Here is a 14,762-nt window from a genome sequence, read left to right on the forward strand (position 1 = left end):
TACCTTCCTGAGGGACCAGGAGAGACTGAAACTCCCCACTCACACACAAAAGGAGAGTTAATATTCATGTCTCTGTTCACAATGTTCTGGGATAACGTGTCCTCAGCTGAGGTCTGTGTGATTCAGTCCTGTCCCAACCCGTGATGCACAGAGACAACCCTCACTCCTGTGTCCCAGGAAGCATGCTGAGTCCCCAGAGCATGTTGGTTTCAGCACCTCATGGGAAGCCCATGGATCATCCCATGGGTCCCCAGGCTTTTTTCTACACAGTGTCCCCCCATGGCGCTCATCTCCCCACGCTTACCTGCCCTGCCAGGTTGAAGTACGCATGGTTTGTCAGGTTGACGGGTGTTGTCTTGCTGGTCTGGGCTCGATAGTTGATGGCCAGCTCCTCACCATTGAGCGTGTAGGTCACCCAGACTTGCAGGTCACCAGGGTAGCCTTCCTCTCCATCAGGGCTGAGCCGGAAGAAGCAGACGCCATTCGGGAGGACCTGGGGGCTCCAGAGAACCTGCAAGGACCCAGGCACAAAGGTGCTCAAGGAATAATGCACTGAAACATAGCTTTTTCAATCATCTTTCCTGCTCTTACTTCTAGGAGGGGAAAAACCCCAACAAACCCAAACAGTCTCTCTGTGAAGGACTAAAAACCAATATCCCCTGGTTGAAAAAGAAAAAAGGAATCGAGAGGAAACACAAGCACCAGCCTGCCCTTGGTCAGCCAGTGCCAGCAGCAGGGAGCAAGCTTTCCAATGGGCAGTCAAACAGCCAGGGCAGCTTGCTGTGATGGGGATCTGTCCCAGCCTGTCCCAGCACCCATGCCTCAGAGGGTCCATGTGCTTGATTTTTGCCCTGCAGTTGGACTTGTTCCCCCTCCCATGGGTATCCTGGTGTGCATCATCACCTCAACAAGCTGATGCCCTTCCCTCAGCTCACTCAGTGCTGCTTCTAGGACAAAACACACACAGGGAGCTCCCGCGTTGGGTTAAATGATACCAAATGTATTGCCAGGTACATCCATGTCAGTGCTAATCCACAGAACTGAGACCTCTCCATTTCTTGCCCCTGCCAGAGACCAGGGCTCTGCTTGGAGCCAAACCTGCTGGTGAGTGAAGCAAGCCAGCACACTGCAAACTTAGCTGTCCAGACAGCCGGTCTGACCTGGCCATGGACCTGGTGCTAAGCAGATGTCTCAGTCCCTTGCAGGACAGATGTGTGACAAGAAGTGAGGTTCCCAGTCTCTGGAGCTTTGCATCTACCTAAGTGTTAGAAAAGGGTGAAGTTTTTACAATAAAATAATCATATAAAATAGTAGAAATGATTATATTTGAGAAATTTATAAATCAATAGTGTGGTTTTGTATATTAGGAAATGTAACTTTGCAGCTTCGTTTGCAGTTTTTTGTATCCTGGTTACTCTATAACAAGTGTTACAATGGTAGTCTTGGTAGCAAGAGCTAACATAACCATATATGGTGAAGGGTATATGGGTGAATTTAGAGGAGTATATTGTGAAACTCTACCCAAGCAGAACCTAGGCATACCAGAGGCAGTCAAGTGAAGGTAAGAGAATGCTGGCGTCCACATAATGGTTGGAACACGTCCAAAGAACGGAAAGGTGAAAAGGACAAGCTGAGGAAGACTTCTTACTTCATCTGAGGAAGACTCCTTACTTCATCAGGACGACCACCAGAGGGGGCTGCGCAAGCGCAGAAGAGGCTGATGTAATAGACTGATGTGGTAATCCTTGATGCATATGTATTAGTCAATGATGTAATCTGTATTGAATATGTATTAATTATGATTTTTTTAGTGTATAAATTGCGAACACGATGTGACGAGGCCGAAGCCAGATTTGGGTGCATGCCCCTGGTTTCCCAGCACCTCAACAAAGCACCTCATATAACCATTCTGGTGGTTATGTGTCAGTCCTTACGCTAACATTTTGGCGACCCAGGTGGGACCTCGCGGGCACTGCTGAGGCGGATCGCGTTTCGGTCCTGCTCCAGCCGGCACCGAGAGATTCTCGGGGAGCCATCGACCGCGACCGACCTCCGCTGCTCACGACGGACCTCTGATACGGTAAGGAAGGTGCTTTTTTGTCTGATTCGGTCACAGTGCCGATTTCTGGTACAGTCTGGTTTGGTAAAGCCTGCCTGTTAGACACAGCGAAAGCTGCGTTTGGCTGGGCTAGTGGTAAAGCCTGCCTGTTAGACACAGCAAAAGCTGCGTTTGGCTGGGCTAGTGGTAAAGCCTGCCTGTTAAACACAGCGAAAGCTGCCTTTGGTTGAGCTAGGGAGCTCCCGGGGTAAGCCTAGGCACCGTCTGTTAGACAGTAGCGAAAGCTGTGCAGGTTCAGCAAATCTGGTCTGGTTTCTGGTCTGGTTTTATGCTGCAGGACCAGCATCTGTGTGGCTAAATATTGTAACTCAGTGGGGAGTGTGTGGTGTGTGTGTGGTGGAGAAAACAAAAACAAACAAACAAAAGAACTTGTTTTTAGAGATCTCTTTGTACTTGCAAAATGCCATTGATCCCTAGGTCGTCTCCATTAGGCTGTATTTTAAGTCACTGGAAGGAGGGTCGGCTCGGGCAGAGCATGCAAAAGAGTAAACTAATTGATTACTGTAATGTATGGTGGACACAGTATGAACTGGAAGATCAGGAGAAATGGTCTGAAAATGGGACGTTGCAGTACAATACTATATTACAGTTGATGTTATATTGCAAAAGGGAAGGAAAATGGGACGAGGTACCATATGTACATCTTTTCTTTACCTTAAGAAATAATGATGAGTGGCAAAAGTCCTGTGGAATAATGGCTGTAAAGGAAAATGCTAATGAACAATGTAAGGGATGTGTTACCGAGAAAAAGTGCATGAATTGCCTTGTTTTAGACAATAGCTTGCAGCACCAGAGGGATATTGAATGTCTGGATTTGGCAGTTGCTCCGTCAGCCCCGCCAGCATTAAATGAAGAAAGGGGGGGGGAAGAAGTTGACAGTGATCTCGAGAGTTTGAGTAGTTGTGAGTGTAAAAGAGATCAGAAAGCAAACCTCCCAGTTACCCCAGTCTCGCACAGAACTCACCAGAGGGGAAATCAAGAAAGAAAAGTGCAGGCTCAGACATCCAGAGGAGTGCCTGCGCCTTTAAGACAGGGGTTTGGAACAGAAGGACCAGTGTACCTTAAAGTACCCTTATCACTTGGAGATTTAGTTATCTGGAAACAATCAACAGGAACATATAGGGAAAATCCTGACAAAGTAGCCCGTGTAATGAAAATGATTGTGAAAACTCACAATCCAGATTGGGATGATATACAGGTGCTTTTAGATACTCTCATGGATTCAACAGAAAAGGAAATGGTATTACGGACTGCTAGAGAAAGAGTTCGGGAGGATATAAGACAGGGGTTGGTTATGGGAAGTGTAGATGAAAACTTCCCGATGGAAGACCCAATGTGGGATTATAATACGCAGATAGGGATGAGGAATTTACAAAGGTATCAGGACTGGGTAATTGTCGGAGTACAGAATGCCATACCTAAAACAATAAATTGGTCAAAATTGTATAACGTCAGACAGGAAAAGGCAGAATCACCGTCTACTTTCCTAGAAAGACTTAAAGAAACTGCAAAGAAGTATACAGATTTGGATGTGGAAACTGAGCAGGCTAGGACACTATTGGCTTTAATTTTCTTAGGGCAGTCTCAAGATGATATTAGAAGAAAGCTACAAAAGCTCGAGGGGGCAGATCTGCGAAACTTGGACAGATTGCTAGAAGTGGCTTGGAAAGTGTACAATAACAGGGAAAAAGAGAGTTCCCGGAGACAGCAGCAGAATTTATTGACAATAATTCAGGGGAGGGAACAGGATTTCTCTAACCCCAGAGGAAGAGGACGAGGTAATATGCGAGGACGGGGAAGGGGAGGAGGATTTTGTAATCCAAAAGTGGGAATGAGTGCAGAAAGACTGGGGTATAATCAATGTGCAATTTGCAAACAGAAAGGACACTGGAAAAATGAATGTCCATTTAGGGGAGGACAATTTATGTCTCCAGGGAATCCTTTTATGGGATCTGATGTAGCTAAGGCGATGGTTCTGCTTGGGCCCATATGGGCAAATGCCATGGCTGATAAAAGCGACGACTGTAATGAATAGATTACCACAACTAGATGAAGGAGAGTAACCTCTCAAACACTAGTCTATCACACCATGTATGAACGTAAAGGAACAATAATTGGCAATTGTGTACACAACCAAACTCAGACTTTGCAAAGAAAGAAAAATAAAGGGTTTGTTTTAATCCGAAAGAACTCCCCCACCAATATTGGATGGAGATAATAACAAAACAGAAAGAAGTGAGACGAAGGGGCACAAAATCACAAAATGGCATATAGAAACCTTTAGAATTAGTTTTAAGTAATGTTAAGTTTGATGGCTTTGTAATAGTAGCAATGGAAAATTACTGAGGTGCATGATACATAGAAAAAAAAAAATAGAGTACAGCTAGAGAACATACAAAAGTCCCATGGTGGAACTGCACAAACATTTTTGACCGTGATTCGGATTTAGAGAAAATTGCCTTACCACCACTAAAAATCTCTTTGATAGCAGGATGTGCATGTCGAGGATTGAAGAGCGGAGGCAAAACCTTAAAAGATCATAAAATTGAAGTAAATTGTAGTATTGGACATTCTGTTTGGGCTACAAGTGATGGGTCTTGGGCCACACATTTATTTGTAAATGGTTTTTTCAAGGAGATTACCTTGGGATTACCCACGCTTTGTCCAGTATGGAAGAAATCACCATTCAGAGGCAAATTGGAAACTTTGCAAATTCAAACAATAAGAAATGTAGATGATGAAGATACTTGGCAGGAACCCTGCACAGGTACCAAAGTAGGATGGGCTCTAGAATCCCTATTTGCCCAGGTTGCTTCTTACCGAAATAGAGAAATGATTTATGATCTGATTGGTCAGACAGAAAGATTAGCCAGAGTGACGAGGAAGGGATTGAGAGACATGAATTTGCAGTTGCAAGCAATGACTAAAATGACCTTGCAGAACAGGATGGCGTTGGATATGTTACTAATTAAAGAACACGGTGTTTGTGAATATTTGAAAGACAGAATAGACCATTGTTGTGTTCATATTCCTAATGTAACTGCAAACATAGAATACGATATTTCCCACTTGACCAAAGTTGAACAAGAAGCGGAAAAAGAAAGGGAGTATATTGAACAAAATTGGATTGGAGCACTCTTTGATAGTTTGGGCCTTCACCTTACTGGATGGGTCCGTTCCCTCGTGCAAACTGTAATTGTAATACTGACTGGAAAAAGGGAAATATAACCCCCATTTTCAAGAAGGGGAAAATGGATGACCCAGGGAATTACAGACCAGTCAGTCTCACCTCTGTGCCTGGAAAAATCTTCAAGCAGATTCTCCTGGAAGGCATGCTAAGGTACGTGAAAATCAACAAGGTGCTTGGTGACAGCCAGCATGGCTTCACCAAGGGGAAATCCTGCCTGACCAATTTGGTGGCCTTCTATGATGGGGCTACAGAACTGATGGACAGGGGTAGAGCAGTTGATGTCATCTACCTGGATTTGTGCAAAGCATTCGACACTGTCCCACACGACATCCTTGTCTCTAAATTAGAGAGACATCAATTTGATGACTGGACCACTCGGTGGATAAAGAACTGGCTGGAGGGCTGCACACAAAGAGTTGTGGTCAATGGCTCCATGTCCGGCTGGAGACCAGTAAGGAGTGGTGTCCCTCAGGGATCAGTGTTGGGACCGGTCTTGTTTAACATCTTCGTTGCTGACATGGACAGTGGGATTGAGTGCGCCCTCAGCAAGTTTGCCAATGACACCAAGCTCTGTGGTTCGGTTGATACGCTGGAGGGAAGGAATGCCATCCAGAGGGACCTTGACACGCTTGTGAGGTGGGCTGATGCCAACCTCATGAAGTTTAACCATGCCAAGTGCAAGGTCCTGCACCTGGGTCGGAGCAATCCCAGGCACAGCTACAGGCTGGGCAGAGAAGAGATTCAGAGCAGCCCTGTGGAGAAGGACTTGGGGGTGCTGGTCAATGAGAAAATGAACATGAGCCGGCTGCAGTGTGCGCTTGCAGCCCAGAAAGCCAACCGTATCCTGGGCTGCATCAAAAGGAGTGTGACCAGCAGGTCAAAGGAGGTGATCCTGCCCCTTTATTCTGCTCTTGTGAGACCTCACCTGGAGTATTGTGTACAGTTCTGGTGTCCTCAACATAAAAAGGACATCAACTGTTGGAACAAGTCCAGAGGAGGCCACGAGGATGATCAGGGGACTGGAGCACTTCCCATATGAAGATCAGCTGAGAAAGTTGGGGCTGTTCAGCCTGGAGAAGAGAAGGCTGCGTGGAGACCTCATAGCAGCCTTCCAGTATCTGAAGGGGGAATATAGGGATGCTGGGGATGGACTCTTCATTAGAGACTGTAGTGACAGGACAAGGGGTAATGGGTTAAAACTTAAAACAGGGGAAGTTTAGATTGGATATAAGGAGGAAATTCTTTCCTGTTAGGGTGGTGAGTCACTGGAATAGGTTGCCCAGGGAGGTTGTGAATGCTTCATCCCTGGCAGTGTTCAAGGCCAGGTTGGACAAGGCCTGGGGTAATATGGTTTAGAGCGAGGTGTCCCTGCCCATGGCAGGGGGGTTGGAACTTGATGATCTGAAGGTCCTTTCCAACCCTAACTATTCTATGATTCTATGATTCTATGATTGTATTTCTAATGCTATATCTGATGTATCTTTGTATCCGAAAGGAAACAGCCCGAAGCAGTGCATGGACCCATCGAATTATAGGAGCAGTAACTAGGGAACACCCAAAATACCCCACACCTCCTCCTACTTATCAGGAAACAGCTACCTAGGAGAATGAAAATACTTAAGTTGAGTGAAGTATTTTCAAAGGGGGGAAATGTTAGAAAAGGGCAAAGTTTTTAAGATAAAATAATCATATAAAGTAGTAGAAATGATTATATTTGAGAAATTTATAAATCAATAGTGTTGTTTTGTATATTAGGAAATGTTGTAACTTTGCAGCTTCATTTGCAGTTTTGTATCATGGTTACTCTATAACAAGTGTTACAATGGTAGTCTTGGTAGCAAGAGCTAACATAACCACATATGGTGAAGGGTATATGGGTGCATTTAGAGAAGTATATTGTGAAACTACCCAAACAGAACCTAGGCATACCAGAGGCAGTCAAGGGAAGGTAAGAGAATGCTGGCGTCCACATAATGGTTGGGACACGTCCAAAGAACGGAAAGGTGAAAAGGACAAGCCGAGGAAGACTTCCTACTTCATCCGAGGAAGACTCCTTACTTCATCAGGACGACCACCAGAGGGGGCTGCGCAAGCGCAGAAGAGGCTGATGTAATAGACTGATGTGGTAATCCTTGATGCATATGTATTAGTCAATGATGTAATCTGTATTGAATATGTATTAATTATGATTTTTTTAGTGTATAAATTGCGAACACGATGTGACGAGGCCGAAGCCAGATTTGGGCGCATGCCCCTGGTTTCCCAGTGCTGCAGTAAAGCCCCTCATATAACCATTCCGGTGGTTATGTGTCAGTTCTTATGCTAACATAAGGAACAGTCATTATCGGTCAAAGAGGAGAGAGCTAGGGGGAGGGACCACATAATGCTTTAGAGATGACCCCTTTTATGTCCTATGCAGACATCACAAACTCAGAGCACTTGTCAAAAGCCAGCATTTTCACCAAACACAGGAACTGAGGGTGCCAAACAGAATCACAGAATAGTTTGGGTTGGGAAGGACCTTAAAGCTCCTCCAGTTCCAACCCCTGCCAGGTTGCTCAAAAACTGTGATGAGCAGGCTGCAGAGCAGGTCCTCCTGCACCGAGTGCTTCCACTGCAGCTCCCACTGCTGTGGGACACTGTGGTTTTATGTGTGAGTTTCTATTTAAGTTCTTTGAACCAAAATCTATTAAAGGCCAGCAAGCACGCAGATAGCACTGTCTGTCAAAGCTAAGAGTATTATTTTCTAAGGCTCCCCAGCCTCCCAGCAGTGCGGTCAGATATTGCCACCATTTAAGTGCGTCTGCAAACTTCCTTGTGATCAGAACACACACTGACCACAGCACCGAGGTCTGCAAGACAAGGAAAACACAACAAGCAGTGAGCTGGCCAAGACAGTCACAGCCAAGAGCCATTGTGTCTTGTTTTTGTTAGGGCTGACCATTACCTGGCTGGAAGGGGTCTTGAGCAGGGGCCTGAGCATGCCCCAAAGCTCTTACTGGGAGGTGTTGCTGCTTTGTCTGCATCAAGCTGGCATGTCTTCAGCAAGGGGAAGGGACCATGTCCCCTCTGCTGAACACAGTCTGGAAGCCTTGGGTGCGAAGGAGTGCATGGTTCCAGCTCACTGTGGTCAGGGTGTACAAAGAAACTTTGAACCAAGTTGTCCTGTTTGGGGGTACAACAGCCAAGTCACTCCCTTCATCCTAAGGCTGCTGAGGAGCACTTGATCCTGATCTGATGCCAGCTCACGCTGTGCTGCCCAAAGGGGAGGGTTTTTTATCAGACACTCGGACTTTTGCCCCTGGGTGTCCTTTCACAAACAAAACATTAACCCAGGGAAGCAGTTCCACCAGCACATTCATGTGTGTTCCTGTGCGAAAGGTGTGCTTGCTGGTTATAAATGCATTTGATCCAACAAAGTGCAAGGCTTCAGGCAAGCAGAGACTTCTGAGCCTGCATATGCAATCAGCTAGGCTTTCATGACAGGAGATGCTCCACTGCTCTCACCACTTGTAGCGCATGGGTGGTATCTGGAATTCAGCAGCAGCTCTTGGGAAAAGATGGGAGGGACTGAGTGCCCTGAGGCCAGGGAAAGGCTATTTTATCTCTGGAGGTCACAGAGAAGGGCTGGCGAGGGGACACAGCAATGTCAGGTAACAGCCTGAAAGCACGCACAAGGCTGGGTCCTCACCACCATGTCCCAACCCCAGTTCTGAGGGAGCAGCACCTCATCGCAGGACACCCCCATCAAAACCGAGCTCACGAGTCCTCAAGGGCTGCAGTAACACAGAGGAAGCACAGGAACCCTCTGCACAGCAGCCAAGGATGACAGAAGTGATCCCTGCTAAGCTACCCACCAAAGAGAAGCCAACCCAGCGCTCACAGGTTCTCACTTCCCCATCCCTGCACTTACAGCACTTTCTGGGAGCTGATTCAACCCAACAACCACCAGAAAACCCTGCAGGGTGGGGAGTGAAGACACCGGTACCCTCTTGCCACAGCCCCGCAGGCTGCGTGCCGGAGGACACCGGGACCAACCAGCCTGGTTTTCACCTTGTCAAATCCCCTGGCTCCGCCGTGCAGGCTGTTGGGCCCGTTGTTGAGGAAGAGCTGATAGTCCTTCCCGTCCACCGTGAACCTCCCCTTCGCAATCCTGTTGGCAACGCGCCCCACGACGGCACCGAAGAAGGGGTGCTTCCTCGTGTAACCTGCATGGAAAGACAGCGCGTGGTTAAACAGGGGGAACGGGACAGGATGGGTGGTCTCCTGAGAGGTGTCTCTGCTTCCCCCCAGTACTGAATAGGTGAGTGCAGTCCCGGTGCTTCACAGGACACACAGCTCAGGCACATTTTGAGCAACCTGGTCTAGGGGAAGGTGTCCCTGCCTGTGACAGGGGGCTGGAACTGGATGAGCTTTAAGGTTCCTTCCAGCCCAGACCATTCTGTGATCATGTAATTCTATGATTTTTGATTAAAACAGCCTGATGGGATCTTGTATTCTTTGAAGATACGCAGAAAAGGCCTCTCACTGCCAGTCAAAGCATGACAGAGACCTGGAGCCACCAATGTCCCCATTCCCCCTCCACCACCCAGCCCAGGCAGCACAAGTTGCATTTATCTGTCCCATGATTTGAGGGGCCCCTTAGGAGCAGCTCACGCACTGTGGCAATAAACCAGGAAACACTGGTTAAATTGCCTGATTTTTTAATTATTTCGTCTTAAAGAGACAGGTTCAGACCCACCTTCCAAAGTGTCAAAGCCCAGGACAACATCCGAAAACACCCCATCCCTGCCCCTCGTCTCCAGAGCCGCGATTATGCACCCTAAGGACAGGATCTCCACCTTCACGCTGCCCGACCTTAAGGTGAATTTTTCCACCTCTCCTCCTCCTTCCTCCCTGGGCATGTGCCCGAACACCTCCCTCGTCACTTCTGTCATCGCTCCCCAAACCTTCCCTCCCGGCACCACCACCGGGAGCCGCGGCTCTGCCGGACGGGAGCTCGGGAGGAAGCGATGGGGGCCGGGAGCGGAGCGAACGCGGGTCTAAGGAGCGGTCATAAACATCACATGGCTGCCTCACATGGCGCGGGGAGGAGCTTGGCCGCTCATCGGCTGCTCACGGAGCCCCGGCTCGGTGCGGGGATGCGGTGGGGCTGTGGAGGGATGCGGTGGGGCTGTGGAGGGACGCGGTGGGGCTGTGGAGGGACGCGGTGGGGCTGTGGAGGGACGCGGTGGGGCTGTGGAGGGACGCGGTGGGGCTGTGGAGGGACGCGGTGGGGCTGTGGAGGGACGCGGTGGGGCTGTGGAGGGACGCGGTGGGGCTATGGAGGGACGCGGTGGGGCTATGGAGGGATGCGGTGGGGCTATGGAGGGATGCGGTGCAGTGCGGATCGCTGCCGTCAGCCTTCTGGGTCCGGGCAGCTGGAGGAGGCAGAGGAGAGAGGGAAGGGGGCCGGAAAGAGGAGGGGAAAGCGGTACGTGCTCCGGCTTGTGCTGCCGGTGGAGGCAGCGTGGCTGCCAGCCTGCATGGTCAGGGCGTTCAGAGGGCAGAGCGTTGCAGCCGGCAGTGCTGCTTCCCCAGTTTCGTTACAGTGCTACAGCCTTCAGGGCCCTTGTGAAGTATGACATGAGAAAAGGGTGCTTTGTCCCATTATACCCCTCCCTGAGCCCCTCCACAAGAGGGACAAGTCAGGTCTGGTGCCTGCTGACGGAGCTGTAAATTGGGCTCAGGGCATTGCATAGTGCTCATAGAATCACAGAATGGTTTGGGTAGGGAGGGACCCTAAAGCTCACCCAGTTCCAACCCCTGCCATGGGCAGGGACACCTTCCACTAGACCAGGTTGCTCCGAGCCCCATCCAACCTGGCCTTGAACACTGCCAGGGATGGGGCAGCCACAGCTTCTCTGGGCAACCTGTGCCAGGGCCTCAGCACCCTCACAGGGAAGAACTTCTTCCTAAGAGCTCATCTCAGTCTCCCCTCTGTCAGGGTAGAGCCATTCGCCCTTGTCCTGTCCCTGCAGGCCCTTGTCCAAAGCCCCTCTCCAGGTTCCCTGTAGGCCCTGTTTAGGTATTGGAATACTGTTACAAGCTCTCTCCTGAGCCTTCTAGCTGCCCAGGTGTTATTCTCAAATTCACATGCACATGGTCCTGACAGAGACTCCATTAAACACTCATCATCTTTGGAAACACCAGCCTTTCTTGTCTGTCTTTTCAGGCAATCTCAGTCAAAGGGAAAACCCTACCGACATTTAAGCAATGTGTGTGCACGTCTTTGACATCTCTTGGCAAGGTTCAAGTAGGAGGTGAAAGAACCTCACTACATCTCGGTATTGTTGTGTGTTTCTGAGGCCCCTTTTCAGAATTTGTTTGAAGAACCAATAATTCCAAGAACTGCCACCAAAACCCCCTCAATAAATCAACCAGTGGTTGCCAAATATTCATTTCCAACACAGCAATCACCTTTAGACAGGAAAAACTCCGGATCCCAAGCCGACCTAGGAACAACCATGGGGCTGAGCAGAGGTGGTTTTGAAACCTGCACTTCTTTGTTAACAATGGCCTCACGTTTGCAGTGTAACACAAAGAGCTGCTCCTGTGTTTCCTTCTGCACCTTCACAACCAGCTATCTATCTGAAACCAACATTGCAAGTATACGTGTATTTTACTGCTCATCAATCCCACCTCCTGTTTGAAATGGCACAAACTTTGGAGCAAGGCAGGCAGGTGGAAGGGAAGATGGGAGCCACATTTATAACTGATCTGTGAAGTGTTTTCACGTGCAAAGCCTTCACAGAATCTTACTCCTCGGCTCCCTCAGCACCTCTCTCTCAATGTGCTTCTCCAGACACAGGGAGCATTTCTGCTTTGCAAAGACAGGTTTTCATTAAGGTGTCGGTTTTTTAGCATGACAGGAGCTGTATTTGTGTTCATTTCTGTGACCCACACTAGAGAAGATCCAGAACCCTCTGTCTGATAAAATAGCCAAGCACACTCTTTCATTTCTCATATACCTTCACAGATGCAAGATCACTCAAGCCCCAGTGATATCTAAGGCTGTGCAGGTGCAGAAGCAGTACCACAGACAAATCTGTTCATGAGCCATCCACACAGTTTTCAAGCTGACAGATAAAGCAGAAAGTAACTGGGTTGCACAAGACTGAATCTTGCATAAAGCAGTAAGGGCAAGGGAGCAATGTCAGCTTCAGGACTGGAGCAAGATATTCCAGGAGTCCTGCTTCATTACACAGAAGATTTCTCATAGTTCACCTTTGCATGTGTTCTACCCATCTGCCCCTGGCGACTGGGAGAGGCAGACAATGGGAAGAGGCAGGATACAAGTGAGTCATGTTCAGCATCTCACTACACTGGATTTCTTTTTATTCATTCCTACTTATAAGAGTTTGCTTCAGGCCTTATTCACTGTGGTGCTGAGGTTTGCTTACAGTGAGGGTCAAATGCAAGCTCTTTGCATTGTTCTCTTCTTTCTTCCCAAAAGAAAAAAACCACAGCACCAGGCCTGAACATGCCTGACACTGGCAGCAGGGCACTTCCACTGATGAGTGTTCAGAAGAGCTTGGGGCGCATCTCTTTGGTTTCATTTCTCTGCCTTGTGGCTGCACAAGCAGCACCAGCTCTCTTCTCCGCACCTCTCCTCCTTGCTCTTCTCACCTTCTCGCTTGCAGTGAAAAGGTACTGCAGCAGCCTTTTGCACCCCAAAATGCTTGTGAAGAACAAGCATTCATCCTCTCTATCACAGCTGGTGACCCTGCAGGCATAGCAAAGGCATGGGGTGAAGGCAGCTTGTGTGCTGCCCAGAAGGCAGGCCCCTGCCCCTCTACACCATGCAAGAGATTTCTGTCTAGTAGCAAAAGCTAATAAAAAGGCACCGTGTGAAAAAGAACAGAACAGGTTTGTTTTCATGGGGGTTTTGTTTCTGACTTGGTTTTCGTTTTATGAGAGGAAGCCATTTAATGCACTGTCAACTACAGTCAGAAAATAAACTTGTTGTGAGAAAAACTGCAGAGGAGAAATCATTTCCCTGAGATCAGCAGTTTGGAAATTCCAGGTGCCTGCAGGGCAGCTGCCATTCCACAAGGCAGTGGAAATGAAGCATCAAGTTTTACACATCCTCGTGCTCTTTTCTTACAGTGACCTTATTTTGTACTTCTTTTTTCCCCAGATGTTTTTCTTTAATCCAAAATAAGGTGACTTTGCTTAAAAAGGTACAGTCAACCAGAACCCTCTGTTGTGCAGTACCTGCTATCACAAGATCCTTTTTTGTTGGTCATAAGGCAGTTGTGTAATAAATTACATCAATTACATTTCCTTCCTCAATTTTGCCTTTGTTCTCAGCCCACTTGTGATTTTCAGCTTATTTGGGACCTGCAGCATGACTTCAGGTCTGAACTGATGAAAAAAAGATCTTAAAAGGCAATTCAGGTTTGCGAAGGGATGTGTTGTGCTCACTTCCAGGATCCAGTTACCCAGGTCAACAGCCCCCATTTGCAGCAGAGCTGCCTTGTGTAACAGAGGAGTGTGATGTTAATGCCACTCTCTGTCCTGGAGATAGGTGACATGTCTTTATCTGCCCTGGGGGGAGCTTTGGACAGCACTCCTGAGCCATTTTGCTTGGACCACATCCCTTGTTCTGGGGAACCTAATCTGTTTGTGGTGCAGCTTTGCATGCAGAGCCCAAAAGTGATCAAGCTGCACTTTGATTTGAAGGTGACACTGGGAATGCTGCAATAATTAAGCAATGGCCAATGACTACAGTTTGCTGTTGTCCAAGCAGCTTCCTTATTCACTGATAGCACCTGTAATGTAGACAGCGCTGCAGCTGGAGATGGGTCTGTTTGATGCACAGACACAGAAGAGACTGCAAACGTCACTTGTTACACCCTCCAGCATTATAAAGCTGTGGTTAAATCCCCTTCTCCCAACAAACCCCATGTAAGCCCGAGGAGATGAGCTGATGCTAAAGCCTGCAGGAAGTCTGCATCAGAACACAGAACAAGAGGGGACACATTCCCCCACCATTTCACTGTCTGTTTATTAAATATATCTTCAGCTCTGCTGGGTACTTCCCAGCACTCAGGCTTAAAATGGAGCCCACACTGGTTTTGTTTCATCTCTTCAGGGGCAAATATACCAAGCCATTGATTAGGTTATTTTAGGATCATGCAGTCATTTATCAGGAGCCAGTTTTGCCCATTTATACAGCTCTTCAAAAGAACACAGCTACCCGAGAACACTTAACGCAGCACGTTTCAGATGTGCCTTTGTGTGCAAGTTGTTTGTGTCTCAGTAGCAGCCAAAGAGCCATTCGGATGTGTTGGTTGCTATAGTAATTACTTTCCTTGGGAGCTAAAATAATAGCTTACAGCTCCTGCAGCTCACTGCTGTGTAGGCTGCCTTGAACCAGAGACACTTCCATTTTGCTTCGGAGGGGGCTGG

General features: G+C 48.1%; 1 protein-coding gene across 3 annotated transcripts in view; it reads right to left on the minus strand.

Annotated features, from left to right (window-relative positions):
- GALM (galactose mutarotase) overlaps positions 1 to 10,350 on the minus strand; it is a 201,153-nt gene extending 190,803 nt beyond the window's left edge. For all 3 annotated transcript variants that reach the window (XR_009724979.1, XM_061350334.1, XM_061350333.1), the window contains exons 1-3: positions 10,051 to 10,350; positions 9,363 to 9,517; positions 305 to 511 (exon numbers count right to left, since the gene is read on the minus strand). Coding sequence is in view for 2 of the 3 variants with exons in the window: in XM_061350334.1 (XP_061206318.1) it covers positions 305 to 511; positions 9,363 to 9,517; positions 10,051 to 10,246 (558 nt within the window). In the remaining variant the exon portion in view is untranslated. The remainder of the gene's footprint in view (positions 1 to 304; positions 512 to 9,362; positions 9,518 to 10,050) is intronic.
- Positions 10,351 to 14,762: the final 4,412 nt, after the last annotated feature.

This window comes from Neopsephotus bourkii, unplaced genomic scaffold (assembly GCF_033783945.1).
Source record: "Neopsephotus bourkii isolate Nb327-2 ecotype Australia unplaced genomic scaffold, CSIRO-AGI_Nbou_v1 NB_481, whole genome shotgun sequence".
Classification (NCBI taxonomy): domain Eukaryota; kingdom Metazoa; phylum Chordata; class Aves; order Psittaciformes; family Psittacidae; genus Neopsephotus; species Neopsephotus bourkii.